Source organism: Dama dama, chromosome 22 (assembly GCF_033118175.1).
Source record: "Dama dama isolate Ldn47 chromosome 22, ASM3311817v1, whole genome shotgun sequence".
Lineage (NCBI taxonomy): Eukaryota > Metazoa > Chordata > Mammalia > Artiodactyla > Cervidae > Dama > Dama dama.
The window spans coordinates 9,251,343-9,268,313 of NC_083702.1; the positions used below are offsets into that span (position 1 = coordinate 9,251,343).

Genomic DNA, 16,971 nt, shown 5'->3' on the forward strand with positions numbered 1-16,971 from the left:
ATCCTCAGTGGGGACACAGAGGGACCACAGACCTGCCTGAGTCCAAGTTGGAATCCTTCCTATCTGCAGGTGGCTGCCATCTGAGTAGAAAGCTGGCCAGCCTTCCAGGAAGTCAAGGTGGGAGGACAGGAATTGAGACTTCAAAGCGGTATTGTGCCAGTGTCCCCAGATGGGCCTGTCCAAGAAGGGTGAGGCGGGTGTGCCCTGAGCTCTCCACCCTCTGCCCCTGCAGAGAGAGGCCGTTGGGTGTCCTTTCTCTTTTAAGGAGCTTGGCAAGAAGCAGGCTCAGCTGCTTACTGCCTCTTGTTCCCTGAAGAACAGGCTCATCAGGCCCCCTTTCCTAACAAGGATGCAACTGACAAATCTGATGGGAAAGGCAGGCTCAGGAGCCAAAAGGACACTAGGTTGCCATTTTGAGGCCAAGGCTAGAAAAGACCAGTTCCGAGTGGCTGTGAAGCACCTGGAAACATGTCTCTGATGGTTTGGAGCAGCTGGCACATTGCCTGGAGGAGACCCTACAGTAACCAGCAGAGCCCCAGCCAAGGCTTACTGTGGCTTCCACATGGGGTGGGCTGCTCCAGCCATCCACTGCCCTGGGCCTTCATGAGTGGAAGGGCTGGCTGAGGCCCTAGCAAGACAGCCACATGGGCACGTGGGTGGGAGGCTTAACAAGTTTATGCAAGAGTTGGGTGGGCCATCTTCAGTGACTTCCTCTAGCAGAGCTGGGGTGAGGCAGTCCTCTTGCAAGAAGTTTGTTATTTTGGGGGTTTCATTCCCACCTCCAAGGCTTGGCCTGAGCTGCTTTCTCAAGTGCTCTGCCCGTTCTGTGTCCACAACTTTTCCTGTCCTCAGGTAAAGACCTCAAAAATCACCAAGGCCACATACACCCTTGGTGCCCTGGAGAAAAATTCCCACCTAGGTCAGCACCAAGCAGCCCAGCCCTGGGTTCAAACGGCTGGCCCTGCCACTCCCGAGTACCCCCTGCTGTAGGACATGGGTCACCATGGGCACTGCGTCTAGAACAGTGCCTGGTGCCACATTCACATAACCCTCGTGACCCACTCCTCTACCTTGTTCTTCACCATGGAACACTCATCTTCCCTCCACAGGCCCCAAAGGACTTAAGCAGCCTACCCAGGCTGGGATTGTTGAGACAATCCCACCAAAGAAAATGTCTGCCATATCCTTCTTTAAGATGTTACCGGTGGGAAGTGGGGTTCAGGATGGGGAACACATGTAAATCCATGGCTGATTCTTGTCAATGTATGGCAGAAACCACAATATTGTAATTAGTCTCCAATAAAAATGGAAAAATTTTAAAAAACCCGACGTTACCGGCCAGGGTTGAGAGAGCAGTGTGGCACCAGTGCCCTTCCATCCTGACTCTTCCCCAACCCCCCCACCCACGGACAGCAGGCCTTCCAGCTAGCTGGCCTAGGTGCCAGAAGGGAGCCTGACTGAGAACCAGCCAGCCTTCTGACCTTTCATCTGTTTCAGCACTTTAGAGCCAGCTCTCTCAACAGACCCTTATGGAAAGAGGCCTGCAAAACATTAGAAGCATATGTATTTAATATTGGCACAAAAACAGGAGTGGAGTCCAGGCTTTTCCTTCCACCCCGTTTCTTGGGCTAAATTCCCCAGCCTCACACCCAAGGGTGGTGGTAGCATCAAGTCTAACAGTTCTTGGTTTTCAGCGGAAAACCCAATGACCTACTACTGGAGGGATGTAAACCAACTCAAGTGTCTCAGGTCCAACCACATCAGTCATCCTGGGGCTTCCCTGGTGTTCCAGAGGTTCCAACTCCTGCTCCGAATGCAGAGGGTCCAGGCTCCATCCCTACTCAGGGATAAGACCCAGCACAGCAGTTATTAAAAAATCTTCACTTATGGCCCAACAGTGTCAGGAAAAAAATCTCACTGTGCATTTAAGTACTAACAACCAATCCCACAGCAATTGAGACTTTGGGGGGACTCATTAGGACTCTTACCAGAGGCAACACACCAGACTGTGTAGTAGTACTTTCACTACAAAATAATTTATTAAAACACAGCTTCAGCCTCCTATATACAAGCGCACATACTCCTGACTACCCTAACTAGGGGACCCTTTTCTTCTCCCTTGCCTTGCGAACCTCTTCTATTAGATCTTTAAGATACTGGATCTCCTTGGCCAAGGAATCTGCCTTCTCTTTCAGAGCCTCATTCTTCTTTTCTAGTTCTTTACATTCACCAGTGAGCGCCTCCTGTTCTGCCCTCTTCTTCTGGCGGTACCTAGTGGCTGCTGTCTTGTTCTGCTCCATTTTCTTCAGCTTCTTGTCTAGCTTCTCACCCTTTACTTTTGCTGCTACCATCTTCTCTCCAGGAGGGTCGTAGGGTTTGGGGCGGGAAGAGCCACCGAGGGCACCTGGAGATGGCAGGCTCTTATTTGGAGAGCCCCTGGAGGTGGAGGGGCTATGCTGGGGAGAGCCCAGCGAGGAGTCAGGGCTCATACAGATGCCGCTATCATTATCTGAGGGGGCATCCTCCTCCTTTATGCACTGAGGGATCACAGTAATGCCAGTGGTGGAGTCTGGCTTGCTATCTCCTTCAGAGATAACCACTTCACTGCACAGCTCTAAACTAAAGGAATGATCTGGAGTGGAAGAAAGGGCCCCTGGGGAAGGGGGAAGAGGTTGCAAGAAAGTAAAGGGGGCACCCTGGTCAATTGTTGGTAAACTTTCTGGAAGATGGCCAATTGGGTTCACTATCTGGGGGGGCTCCTTGTTAGTCTCCTGGAGTAGGGGATCAAAGAGATCACACGTGTCATCCAACGTGGCCAAGAGCTCATCTGGCATGGTTTCCAGGTCATCCATACTCAACAGGGTATCATTAAAATCAAACTCCTTCAAATCCATTTTCTCCACCATCCAATCTGTCCCGGAGAAAGCATCCTCTGGAAAACATAAAAAGTTGGAAGAAACTTGAATCAAATGTAGGAGCCCCTATCACCAGATCCCACAAAGAAATTTAAAAAAATCCCTCTTACCCTTGCTGTTGTCTGAGAAACTGACCAACCCATCCACAGCCAGCCATTCGGAGGAGCCTGCCTTAGCCTTGTCGCAGGAGAACCCATGAGGTTTGAAGTGCTTGGCCACCTCCAGGTAGTCATCTAGGAGACCTAAGCTCTCTTCAGCCCCCAAACCCGACGGGTCGAAGGGGGACACGAAGTCCCTCACGAACACCTCGCTGCTCAGGAAACTCATCTCGGCCATGTTGCGAGCTTTTGATGCTTAATTCGAGGAATGTGCTTAATTCGAAGGTGTCTTTGTCGATTACAGCAAGGCTGCTGCTGAATGCCGTGAAAAGCCTGAATAGCGATTAGAAACAGAGTCCCATTAGAAATCAGCTGGTCCGAGAACTTCATCTTCTCACCCATTAGGCAGGATGGCCAAACAGAACTCCACTCCGTGTTGAAAACAGGGACCACGTGGCCCCAAGGCCATGGTGTCACCCTTATATTAGACCGCACAAGATGGACGCCCGGCCCTTCCCTACCGGCCACAAGAGGAAGTCGCCCCACCCTCGCGTCCAAATCCGGCCCGAGCCGCCCGGCCCCGCCCACGCCCCTCCGACTCAAGCTGCGGCCGCCGCCCTGCCCCGCCGCCATCTTTGCTGCCACGTTTCGCGGGACGCCAGGTGGGACTCCGGTGGGTTCCGGGGAGCCCGGGGCCGACCAGGGCTTCGCTCCGAGGCAAAACGCCGCTGTCTCCCGACACAAGGGCGCCGGCGTTTCGGGGACACCCAAGCAGGAGTCACGCGTCCTAGGCGCTCGTAAAACCGCTTCCCCCTCGGCGACGCCGCCAGTCCGTCGGCCGCGCCCAAACAGGCGAAAACCCCCTCACCGACCCGGGGGCGCCCAGCCGAGCGGCTCCTCCCTGGTACTTACGCCATGGCTTAAGCCGCTGGGGGGTTGCCGCTGCAGAGCCTGGTGCTGCTGCCGCCGCTGCAAAGGCCGATGCTGCCGCAGGCACTGCTGCCTCTAATGCGCCATGGTGGCCGCGGACCCTGGGGGGAGCGGGAGGAGAGACGGTGCGCACTTGCCCGGAGGAACTACATCTATAGGCGGGAGGAAGAAAAAATGGCGGCAGCAGCCGAGCGCGGATCCTTTATAGACTCTGCCTCTGTGAGGACGCATCACAGACCACATCCTTCCGCCGCCGTCACGTGACTCGCGCCTCCCGCCCACGTATTATCATCTATCCGACGCCCCAACCGTTTCCAAATCTCCAACTTTTATGTATAGGGAATACAAGTGAAGGAGGAATGAGTTTTTTAATTTACGGCTTCAGGAAAAAAAGTGCACTTCTTTACAAGGCTTTTAAGATCAAAGAGTAACTCCAGGCCGCCGCCGGAGAGCGCGGAGGGATCCGTACACTCACTTCCGGCTTTGGCCCGAGGGGCGGAGAAAGAAGTCTTTCATCCCAAGAAAGGTTTTTATAGTGAAGTAGACGGTCTCCTGGTTCTCGCGCGAGATAGTGGAGGAGAGAGCGCGTCGAGATGATTGGTCAGGCACAGTGAGTCATATATATCTCCAATTTCTATTGGCTCAAGCTCCTGATCTGCGCGGGAAGGGGCGGAGCGGCCGGTGAGGTTCCCGCCGTCTAGCTCTGTCGCCCACTCGCTTTTTTCTGTGGTAATGTAACGCTTTGAATTGTTTTTCTCTTGCCGGTCCGCCCGGAGCCGGTCATGATTGCCTGGGGCAGCCCTCGCCTAGTGCGTCCCAGATAATGGCGCTAGGTCCCGGCCTTGCAGTCCTTTCCTGCCGCTCTCAGTGAAGCCCCTATCTAGCGACCAGTTTCAGGCCCGAAGACAAAACTAGGCAAAAGGAAGTGTCATTTCGTGTGTGCGTTTTTCACAGAGTGTCGTTTTCATGCAGACACTTGCAAAATACTGAGGACTGCAAGCCCTTCAATAATTGAAAAGGTTGGCTGATGACGTCAGTCGAATCGCCTTTTCTGTACCCACCTACCATCAAAGGCCAGCTCCGCGTCCCTACTCTTGACTATAAAAGTCGAGGGGATGCATAATCCCCAAAATGCCCAATGTATTTTTACATAATCCATTTTGCTAAAATATAAATCTACTATTCTGTTACAGGGGGGATTTCTTTCGGTTTATGTAGGTTCAGTTCCGCTAAGAACAAAGAGAGATTTTACTAAGCTGCTGTCTCGGGTAGTTTCATTTATCTCCCTCCGCTGTTACTACTAGGCACAGTCGCTTCCCAGCAAGTCCTCCTAATGCCCAATTGCGGTAGTTTGTGTTTGGAAGCCGCCGTCCATGTCGGGATCTGCAACTTGCAGTCTCTGCTAGGTGGTGAGAAAGCCCTCCACCACCTCTCAACCCCCTTGTCTGGCCCTGTAGAGGTGGAAACCTTGAGTTTTTGCTTCCATCCACTTAAGTGGGCTCTACAAATATTATTCTTTTGAAGACTGTGATATGAAAAATTGGGGGAGCACTGTCCTCCGTGACTACTGACGATTCATTGACTTGATTTCAGTCTAGCCTAACAATTTCTTTTCAGTGATAAACTGAGGACTAAAGGGATGAAGTGTTTTTGCCCCGTGGAGGCAGTGTGAGGTAGGAGTTGAGAGATTTTTAGGGGCAAATATCCCCAAATATGGCTAGTCTGTTTATTAGTGGAGACGTTTTGGTTGAGTGCGTTACCCTTGCTGAATTGCAGCTTCCTGGTCTGTAAGATGAGGCTCATGATGAGTATGCTTAGAATGAAGTCAAATGAAGTCAAAGAAGATAAATAGTTCCTATTACTACTATGATTAGAACTAAGGTCTTCTGAACCTCCCAGGTCCCCTGTCCCCATCTCCATTACATCATCCTGCTTCCTCAGTTCAATTCAGTCGCTCAGTCGTGTACGACTCTTTGCGACCCCATGAATCTCAGCACGCCAGGCCTCCCTGTCCATCACTAACTCCCGTTGTTTACTCAAACTCATGTCCATAGAGTTGGTGATGCCATCTAGCCATCTCCATCTCCTGCTTCCTCAGAGGACTATTACTCACAGAGATGAAATCAACAACTATGAACAACTGGTATAGGCACAGCATACTAGATGCGGTTTTTCTTCCCCTTGAGGAATCACAAACATCTGGACATACATAAGGCATCTAGTCTTTCTGAGCAAAGACAGAACCCCCGAGCCACTGAAGTCTTCCAAAGGTGTAACCAAGGACCCTGGGGGAAATGTCCTCCATTTTCTCTATGGAGGGAACTGTCAGTGCTTCTTGACAGATGACCATATCCACGGCTGAGAATTAAAGTAATCCTGCTCCAGGGTGACACTGGAGGGGTGGGAGAATGTCTCCAGTGGCAGGTCGTCCCATCCTCTCCTTTATGGTAACCCAGTTCAGTTTCTCCTACCTGCAAATGGAAAACCAGTCCCACTCCTTTAGGAAAATGTTTCATACCACACACAGAAGCCAAAGCTGTTGGAAACTTTATTTTCGTTTTCCCATGCTGTAAAGAGACAGCACGTTCCCCGGCTTTATTTCCTCCCTCAGGGAGAAAAAGGATAATAGTTGTCTGGGTCTCAGGGCAAAACTGCTTCTCTCGGGACCTAGCCGAGACAGACAGAAAAGACTGGTGATGGGTTCCAAACCTATCTGCCAGACATATTGACCTCTTATTGAAGGGCAGGCAGATGACTGGAAGGCAGGTTGTGAACTTGGCCTCAGGGGTGAAGAATAGAGAGCATGAGGTGACTGTAATGGAAAGGTAAACAACACACTGTATACAGTTAACCCCAGAACACACACCTCTGGTATTTTGGCCTCTTCGAATCAGCTAAGTCTATCTACAAGGGCTACAGCCTCACAACTCTAGTCCTACGTCCTCTTACCAGTCTCTGGCTTTAAGCTTCGGCGCAAAGGTCAGGATTCTAACACGTCCTGTGAGAGCAGTTCTCGGCCAGGGTCATAGTCTCAAAGATTGCCACAGCAGAGCCTCTGGACACATGGCAGGGATCCCTGCTCACACAACCCCACCCCTGACCCTCTCCAGGGCCTCTTGATCCCAAAGCTGATTCCTCATCAAAATCACGTGCGTTCTCAACTTGAGTGAAGTACCAGGGAGCAAACCAGCCAATCAAGAATATGAACAGGAGGACCACAGGGGCTGAGCCCAGGAGGAAAGATTATAGGTCTCACAACACAATTTTTCCAAACATGAGCTTCACTTATTTTTTTATTTGGGAAAACAAAAAGTCACAACCAAGAGTATAAAGTACTTGGTATTGAACTCATGTTTTAGGAAGGGGCAACAGGGAAAACCAAAATACACTTTGGAATTGATTGGGTTTTTGAGATGATGAGTCTTTTTTCAAGCATTAAGCTAACTGTGGTTTGCTAACCTAGATGTTGCAAAAAAATTTCCAAATGGGGTAAAAGCAGATGCTGTTACTTCAGGCAAAGGTGAGAGTTACAGGGTAGAAAGGTGGGAAAAGGCCCTATGTCTTTCCCCAAAGATGAAAAAAAAAAAAAAAAAAAAAAATGTGTGTGTAGGGGGGGGTCCCCTCCTCCATCCAAGAATCTCAAAAGCACTGAACTGTCATCCACATGTGATGATGGGACTTGCCCCATCTGTCAGCAAACTCACCAGGACTAGAGTCAAGAATTCCCACTGCTTCTAGTTCTGAGGACTGCTAAGAGATTCTTGCTTGTGAAATGGCAGAGTTAGGCGTTTTGGTTTTGTGAAAACAGGTAAGAGACAGAGCTGCCTGCAGAAAGATGCTCAGAGATAAACTCAAATCACAATTACACTTGGCTTAGATGATTTGGGATTTGGTCTTTTAAAGTCTTTTGTTTAAAAAAAAATAAAGTCTTTTGTTTTTTTGAGTCTTCATCCAATGTCTTACATAGAATTTGGTCAGAGACACCTGCTTGGGAAAATTCCAGGTTTTCTAATATCCAAATGGGAAAACCAGATCCCTTCTCTGAATGAAGAAAAACAAGAAGGAATGCTTTTCAAACACTCATAGCCCTACCTTTTCTTCTAATGACAGCAGATGGGTGCATCAGTGCTTGGCTCCACCCCACACGCTCTACACCAGTCACCCAGGATGGGACTCAGGCATACAGAGCATTTTAAACTCCCAGTTTGACTCTGATGAACAGCCAAGATGGAGAACCTCTCAGGGTTCTGGGCTGTCAGTTTTTCATTCTCTCTCAACGTCTTGATACAGAGGAAACAACTGAACCATTTTAGGGAGCCTTTGCATGTATGTAAGAGAAGAGACAGGAAGAGTCTCTAAATATAGCCAACATTAATCCTACTGCTCAACCTACTAAACCATGACAAAAAAGGGGACAGGAGTCTCTACCTTAAATTCAAAGGGAAGCTAAGGTTTCAATGCTATTTAAAGGGTCACTTCATGTCGCTGTCATTGGAAAGGAATGAGACAGCTGCAAAGAGCTTCACCAGAATCTCATTGATGGGGAGGTAGTAATAAAAAGATTTGATGGGAGAACAAAATACTGGATGGGCAGATCAGAAATAGAATTATCATCAGCCTCCTGCCACAAACAGGAAAAAAAAAAAACACTAAACAAGATGCACTGACATTGTATATTAAATATTCCTCCCCACTCTCAAGATACTTTTTACATTGCAATAAATAGTGCAATTTTAGCAGCAGGAAACAAGAAGGAATGTGGGAAGTACCCACGTCCCTCTCATGTGTTCTAGCCATGTGCTTTCTTCCTGGGTAGCACTGATCTCCCCAGGTGCTGGGTGAGAGGATGGAGGGAAGAGGTCTGTGCATGTCTGCCTGCCCTCTGGCCTCTGGCGATGCCTGCAGAGTTAGGCAGACACTCCCTCACGTTCCTATGGCACACCCTGGGGATCGAAGGGCTGGCTGTTGGACCTGTTCTTGCTCTAAGGCAATATCCAAGAAAGGCAGGCCTGACGGGAATGTGGTCATTAATGTTCAGCTGCCTGTCAACCTCAAGCACTAAGACTGTGTTCTTAAAGGCCTTGTCCTCATTAGCAATACAGCAGGGAGGGGCCAACAGCAGCATCTGACATCTTCACGAAGCGGTGCTGGGTGTGACCAGCCCCAGGTGAGGCACAGACATCATGCACACAGACCCCACTACCACCTCCAGGTTCCCCCACTCTGCACTCCCACTGATGGCCACTAAGAAACACAATTTCTGAATAACTCTGTATCCAGTTTATCGTGAGCCCTCATTTCCATGTGCGGCAGCCAACAGTGTACCCAGCAGACCTTCTCGGTCCTTCTGGATATGAATTGGTCAAGAGGTGGGGGGTGGGCTTCTTTTTTCCAGGAACTTAGGTCAAAGACCAGCTTTTCCACCAGCGTTATCCCCGGAAATCCTAAATACTGTCTGAGCACTCTCTGCAGAGTTGAGTTTGAAACATGCAATCCTAACTTCAGTGACAGTCGACTGCAAGGCAACATCTTAATTAGGCAGATATGCTCCAGGAAGAAAAAAGCAACAAAGATGTGAACAGGTGGGAGAGACAGAGCAGACACCAAAAAGGGGCAGGCGGCACAGCCGACACGACAGACCTAGGCCAAGATGCAAAATACCAAGTGGTTGCCACAGCTCAGGCCAGGGCTCCACCTTCTCAATTCATTCAAGGAAAATTAGCCTGGAGCAGGGGGGAGGGGAAGAGTAGGGAGCACAGTGTCTGATGACAAAAATCGAAAGGGTTGGTGAGAAAAGAGGAGACAGATATGTCATTCTCATCAGCATAAAGTAACCAGGGTGATGACCGGCAAGACAGGCGGCACCCAGGGACCCTGTGAGGCACCAACTATGCAGCCAAGTGTTTCTAACGGAGAATCAGGGGCCTGAGCATCCGACACCTGCTTCGGCCTTCACCTGCCCTACGTCTGCAGCAGCACCTCCGGCTCGGACAACGAGCAATAGAGTGTGTATCCCAATTCGTCTATTTCCTCGGGGGTGAGCTCTGCAAGTAAGTTCACCTTAGGGTTCAGGACACTGGGCAGAACGCCGGCCTCTAAGTGGCTGATGAGCCCCCTCAAGGCCTGCAGAAAGCGGTCGGCCAGCACGTCCGGAGACCAGTCAGCCTCCTCCTGGGCCAAGTGGAGGATGACATTGGTGAGCTGGCTGGCAGTGAGGCGGCCCAGGGCTGGAGTGGACTTGCATATGGCCTTGAGGATCTTGAGGCACAGGGAGCGGCAGCCCGAGTCAGCCTGGTCCAGGGCTCGCAGGCGCGCCGTCTCGGCGGGACGCAGGCTCAGCCGCCACAGGTTGTCGTACTGGGCTAGCCGGTGTGGTTTGGCCACCAAGACAGTGTCACCAAGGGTCACTGATGGCAGGAAGTCAATGACGAGGTGCTTGTCGCGCTCATACTGCACTTCCAGAGTCAGGGCCTCTGGGGGCGGGGCTGGTCGAATCACATAGTCCAAGAGGGACCCGATGGCTGGCCAGTTGATGGAGCCAGCCACTACTTTTTCGAACGTGTCTGCCACCGTCTTCGGAGAAAGGTAGCCCCCTACTACACAGCGGTCCCAGTAACTGCTACCACGAGGAAAATACTCTGGGTTCTCCCGGCGAACTAGAAAGAAGCCAGGGACGTTCATGATGGTATCCTCCCCGGGAATACATGACCACAGGTTTGGCTCCAACACAAGGGGCACGATTAGTTGGATGTGGTCAGCTGTCACCACCTGTTGGAGCAAAATTAAAACAGGTTTGAGGGACCCTCATCTCCTCAAGAGACAAGTTTCCCCAAACACAGGTCCCACCATCTTGTATCCCCACCATGACCACCCCCACCCAGCAAAAAAAAGAAACTAAAAATTCTTGCACATGACCACATCAATTCAGAGTGAGGACTTAAATCCAGGTCTGTTAGACATTAGAGCCTGTGCTAGTTCCACACACCCCACTGTCTCTGGATCCAGAAGTACATGACATCCTCCATGCCTTCAAGATCCCAGAAGACAGAAAGCCAGGAAGGAGAAACTGGGACAATAAGAAAGGAGGAAGCCTCTTAACAGCTTCCTGGAAGTTTTATGACTGAAAACGAATTAAAGGCAGGGATCAAATGCTACCACAATGTGCAGAATTCAGAAGCAGTAAGACAAATCTTTTTTGGCAAGCCTGGGACACTGATCTTCTGCCCCAATGGCACTATTGAGAAGCATCGTGGTCAGAACCACCCTACCCTTTGTAAGCACCCCCTGGTTACCTGCAGGTCATCATAGAGGCTGCCACTCAGGTACATGTCCCGAAGTGGCATGTCAGGCAACTTGGCCCGCAGGAAGCTCCGGAGCTCGGCACATATGTCCACAGCAGCTTGCTTGGCCCGAGCCTGCTCGCCGGCAGGGATGGCCGCCCGGTTCCGGTAGTAAGTGAGAAGTTTCTCCTGCAGGGACATGCGGAGTCGTGACTTCTTCAAGTCTACCTGGCCCTTCCTGGTCAATGGCTTGGGCCGGGGCGGGCAGAATGTATCTGCCAAGGCAAGAGAGAGAGGCCCGTGAGCTCATCCCGTGCTTGCTCATCCACAGCCGCCTCAGCCCCAGAGAGAAGAAGGGCTTAGCACAAAAGGCCAGCATGGAGCCTGGCGCGTGTGTCCTTAAGAAACGTGTTGAGGGCAAGAGTAACACTGAGAGCCCAAGGTGAGTCCCAGAGGGTAACAGCCTTCCTCACCTGTGTCAAAGGCAGAGGAGCCTGTGGGAAGAGCCTGCAGGGACCTGCTCAGGCCTGCCTTCATGTCCTTGTTGAGCAGTCGGGGAGAGCCCATCCAGTTTGGTTCCTCCCAGCTCCTTTTCCCTGAATGGCTCAGGCGGGTGGGGCTGGTGGGGGCGCTGATCGCCCTGTCGTACATCTGAAAGAGCAGAGAGGACCCAGCATGTGGACCTTCTTTCCTGCTTCCCACCAGTTCTGCCTTAATGAGTTCCACTACTACTTTTCAATAACGTCGTTTTATTCTATATTATGGAATGCTTTGCTCCACACAGAAACGCTCAGGAAATACTAAATCATATAAATAAGTAAGAAACACATTTATTCATAATGTCACAACCTAGAAAAAAAAACTCAGAATTTCTGCTAGTTCTATTCATAAAAGCCTGCTGGGTGACTCGGGGACACCCCCTCCTCCACCCAGGCCACAGGGCTTCCCCAGCGTGGGTCAGACCTGTGCCCCTGCTGGGCTTATCCACAGGGCCACCTCTCCGTCCTGGGGGTACAGGCACCAGCCTGACCCCAGAGGAGCGGCCGCCACCTGAGTCAGGCCCCGCCGGTGCTTCGGGGCTCAGCCTTCCCAAGCCCAGCAGTACCCACTTCGGGACACGGCGGTCTGGCAGACTTGAGTGCTGTGCTGTGTGCTCAGTCGCTCAGTCGTGTCCGCCTCTTTGTGACCCCATGGACTGTATCCCGCCAGGCTTTTCTGTCCAAGGGATTCCCCAGGCGAAAATACTGGAGGGGGTTGCCATTTCCTCCTCCAGATCTTCCCAACCCAGAGATCGAACCCAGGTCTCCTGCATTGCAGGTGGACTCTTTACTGCCTGAGCCACCAGGGAAGTCACACCAGAAGATAACTATTAATATTTTGGTACATTTCTTCCTGGAAATATGTATTTATATAGTTAGCATCTTCCTCTATATATACCTTGAAAAACTGATTTTTTACTTGCCATTTTTATCACTCCCCATATCACTGAGAATGAATCAGGGTTGAACAATATGGTACAATTTCTGATGATACAACACTGTACCTTATCAATGCACCGTAATGTCAAACACCGATCCATTTATTTACACATCACTGAATGGCTACTCTGTGCCAGGCACTGTTCTAGGTACACAAAATAAAGCAGTTTCCTGACCCAATTCCTGCCCTCGTGGAGTCTGCACTTAAGTATAGGGATTTAAGCAATACATAATCAACAAGCTAAAGCATGCAGATACAGGTGTTAAGAGTAAAGCAGGAAAGGGAAATAGGAAATATATGTGTGGTGAGGGTGCTATTTTAAGTAAGGTGGTCACAGAAGGCTATTTTGGTTATTTGCAATTTAACCCTGGGATAAACTTCTTTCTTTGTATTTACAAATCCTAGAAGCACATTTACTTAATTCTCTTAAGGTCTTGTCTAATAATGTCAAATTGCCACGTTACATTCCCATTAGCAGTATCACGGTATTATTCTAGGTCAGCTCTACTTGGCAGCCTCACCAGCTCGCTAACGTCTGGCCTGAGCTGAGTGCACTTACCCGCTTAACTGCTAGCGTAGCGATGCCAAGCATGGCTGCTCCTCCCACCCCCAGCACCAGCCGGGCGTTGGAGAGCACAAAATCGATGGCCGTCCCGATGCCATTGTCATCTTTCTTGCTTTTGCGCTCACCAGAGCCTGCCATCGCGCACCTGGGGACGAAGGCAGAACACAGCTGTCACCACATGTGACCCTGAGGACCAGGCCGCCTCCTCCCTCCCGCTTCAGGCTAGTCCAGGGTACTCTTGAGTTCCAGCAAACCAAATCCTCCTGACTCCAGCACTCCACGCTCGAGGGCCAGGAGGGAGGTAGCATGTCCTTGAGGTAGCTGGATGCAGTCGGAGGAAATGATCATGCTAGTTATGGGAAAACCACCCCACCTATCAACTGAGATTATACAGAGCACTAAGCTCACGGTCAACCCTTCCTTGTATTAGAGTGAAGACCCCACCATGCAACACAATCCTCCGGACCCTTTCCCAACACTGTAGTGCAGATAGTGCTTTGATCCTCTGGCCACTGCTTGTGGAAAGTCAGATCAGAGAAGGTCTAATTTAATTAGATGCGGCCCATCTAGTCCCATCACATCACCTCACACATAGGGAGGTGACCTGTCAGAGGTCTCAGAGAAAAGGAATGACGGAGCCATGTGCACAACACGCAACTCCTAGCATGATGCTTTTCCTCCTCTGTCATGTCTGCCCTTGCCCAGATCAAACTGTTCCTGTTCTTCGAACATCCTGCCAATAACGGTAACAACACGACATGGACTGAATACCCTGGCGCACGAAGACATAACTACAAGTCCATGTGTGAGGAAGGGCCAAAGAAGAAAAGAACTCTCTGTGGACAGTCCCACTTGACAAATGCTGTTTCTTGGGGAGAGTGTGCAGAGGGACCACGAGAAGCTCAGGTGAGCCTAGCACTGGGACAGAGACAGAATAAACACAACAGTCGCTGGAGACTGAGCTGTTAACTGGAAAACAAAAAAATCCACCTGCTCACATGCACCTGAAAAATGAACTAAAAACGTGGTCACCCGAGTGGAGTTCACAGGCGCAATGCAGAAGAGGCTGGCCTCCGTACAGTGTTCACGTGGGGTGAGCTCACCTTTGTTCCCTGGCAACAACGGGGTCATCATGACTGACGTTCCCCTCATCCCCCAAAAAACCCATTTCCCATGGACTTAAAACCCTGGGCCCAACCCAGATGAAGGATGGCAAAGCGGTTCGGATCTGAACACGGCGCTTCATACTGCTTCTCTCTTCTACCTCCCGTGTCCTGTATCCCAGGAACTAACTATAAACAGTTGTGTACCATTCACCCGCATACCCGCAATGGGAGGAGAGAGAGACAAGATCCCTGCTGCACTGTCCAGTGTGAAGGACACTTTCTAATACCCTTACAGCCGAGTACTACTCATCTCACATCTCATGCTTCGTGCCTCCCTCATCAACAAGGAGTATTTCTGACTCTACTTATTTCAGCAAGAGTTGCAGTCAAGTATTACTTTTTTCTAACTAGAATTTAGTTGCCACTTTTCTGTTCTCTTTTCTACCTTTTGCAGTTAGTAGACGCTTCAGGTTCAGGGACAGAATGAGAAACTACTTGGCCAAATTAAATAAATACACTCCCACTTCAAATGCTCAGAGCAAGCAAGGCTGAGAAGAGAGAAGCTCTGTATTTGCAGGTGGGGTCAGGCAAGAACTCTAGCGTCATCGTCCCTCCAGCAGCCACCGAGAGAGATGGGACATAAATGTCCCCAAAGCAAACAAATATAATCAGGACAAAGTTGACAGGTACAGTTCCCCATACATATTGATGACCACTGTTTTGTGTGTGTGCTCAGTCATGTCTGACTCTGCAACCCCATGGACTGTAGCCTGCCAGGTTCCTCTGTCCATGGAATTTTCTTGGCAAGAATAATGGAGCAGGTTACCATTTTCTATTCCAACCACTGTTTTATTTCTTTTAAAACAAAAGGCTCTTTAGGGATGTATTTACAATAGGGAGAACCATCTCCTAAATGATCCTTGCATGTGATACAGCAGAGCAAGAAGGGCCCAGCTCCCCTCTGCGCAGCAGCTGGAAGGAGCCTCTCTGGGCCATTTAGTCCTTGACCCTCTGATGGCTGGTGAGAACGAGGCAGTGAGGTGGCATGACAGAAGAGGCTGGATTTTAGAGTCAGAAATCTTGAGAACCTGCCACTGAGCCCTGACTAATTAGCTGGGTGACCACAAATGAGTTACTCAACCCCTCAGCTATGTAAAGGGGATAATGACGCCTGCATGGCCTAAATCACAGGGTTGTAGTGAGGACAACATAGCTACTAAAATACTGTACGTGAACATTTTATAATCTGTAAAAGGACTCTACAAATGTGGGCTATCATTAAGTCTTTTACAGTTTCCATCCACAGGACAAAGGTCACGTTTCAGAAGGCACTCAGCAATCCAGACTGTCCTGTGAGGTCCATTTCACCTTCTGAGATGGAGCCAGGAACGGTCTCTGAAACCCACACTGCTGCCATCCTGGGATTGAGACCAAAAATATTATGTTGAGCAGACTTGGGAAAAGGCTTTTCTACACCAGTGCAGTATATTCCCTGCCCCATCCAAGGACCAGGTGGTGCTGACGACCTAGCGACCAGCAAGAAGAGCCAACACCCACAAGCTCCCCCAGGGAGATCAGAGTTTCTATTCTAAAACTGAACTCAACCTGTTCTAGTTGAAACTGCTTATCCACAGTATACCCTCCACTCAGGCCGTGCTCTGCTAGCTGGGAGCCGATGAGGGGCAGGAGCTCTGCCTAACAAGGGGGAAGGAGCCTGGGTCCTTGCGCAATTAGGAAGGAGCCCTGGGGTTTAGTTTCAGTTTTACAAGATGAAAAAGCTCTGGAGATCTGTTATATCACAAGATGAATATTCTTAACACCACGCAATTGTACATGTACAAATAGTTACAGTATTTAAAAAAAGAGGAGGAACCACTGTCCCGGCGGGCAGGGCTGAGGATGAAGAATGTGAACTCTGTTAACATTTCAGACAAGGTGTTTAATCTGTCTCCTCAGATACAAGAATGGGAATGGACATACTACCACCCCGTGTACTGGCAGTGGGGGTGATGAGTAACAGTGGCCCTGTGACTTCCTAGGATGACAGCACAGAACTCTGAACATTCCAACTTCTTTTACTTGAAAAAGTCTTATGATTCAAACTAAACATTACCTGGCTTAAGTATGCATGATAAGAACTAACACACATTGAGCATGTACCATGTGCTGGGCATTTTTCCCCCTCTTTGCTCTCTTACTCTTCATGACAATCCCATGAGGTCAGTCACATTGTTATCTCCCACTGTCAGATGAAGAAACTGAGGCAGAGGTTAGGTAACTGACCCAAGGTCACCATGTGAGTAAGCTGTGCAGTCACGAGTTGAACCTAGAGCTCATGGTGCTGGGGTGCAGGTTAGAGGAGTCCCAAACAGCCTGCAGCCCCACCTTGTACCCATCTGCTCTCCACGCACCACTAGACCATATGCCCCAGGGGCATTCTGGCTCATTCACTGCCCCCAGGGCCAGCAGTACTTGACAGACGGGACTTGACGCATCTGTTCCACCAATGAGCTACTAATTCTATGGCTTTTTGTTTGTTTGTTTTTTGGAGGAGGTAGTGGCACTGACTCAACGGGCATGGGTTTGAGTAGACTCTGG

The 16,971-nt window shown here is 50.0% G+C and overlaps 2 protein-coding genes across 3 annotated transcripts; both read right to left on the bottom strand.

The window, feature by feature from the left end:
• Nucleotides 1–2,017: 2,017 nt before the first annotated feature.
• ATF4 (activating transcription factor 4) lies at nucleotides 2,018–4,120 on the bottom strand. Its single transcript, XM_061124493.1, has 3 exons — nucleotides 3,926–4,120; nucleotides 3,026–3,346; nucleotides 2,018–2,932 (listed from the first exon to the last, which is right to left on the bottom strand). Exons 2-3 carry the CDS (start codon nucleotides 3,249–3,251, stop codon nucleotides 2,097–2,099), a joined length of 1,062 nt encoding a protein of 353 aa, XP_060980476.1. The 5' UTR covers nucleotides 3,252–3,346; nucleotides 3,926–4,120; the 3' UTR covers nucleotides 2,018–2,096.
• A 2,354-nt stretch (nucleotides 4,121–6,474) lies between these two features.
• On the bottom strand, nucleotides 6,475–13,405 carry MIEF1 (mitochondrial elongation factor 1). Of its 2 annotated transcripts, XM_061124495.1 has the most exons (5): nucleotides 13,262–13,405; nucleotides 11,697–11,874; nucleotides 11,236–11,498; nucleotides 10,004–10,711; nucleotides 6,475–9,029 (listed from the first exon to the last, which is right to left on the bottom strand). In XM_061124495.1, exons 1-5 carry the CDS (start codon nucleotides 13,403–13,405, stop codon nucleotides 8,733–8,735), a joined length of 1,590 nt encoding a protein of 529 aa, XP_060980478.1. In that variant the 3' UTR covers nucleotides 6,475–8,732. The 2 variants fall into 2 exon arrangements, with proteins under 2 accessions (XP_060980478.1, XP_060980477.1); XM_061124494.1 differs by having other exon boundaries at nucleotides 6,475–10,711.
• Nucleotides 13,406–16,971: the final 3,566 nt, after the last annotated feature.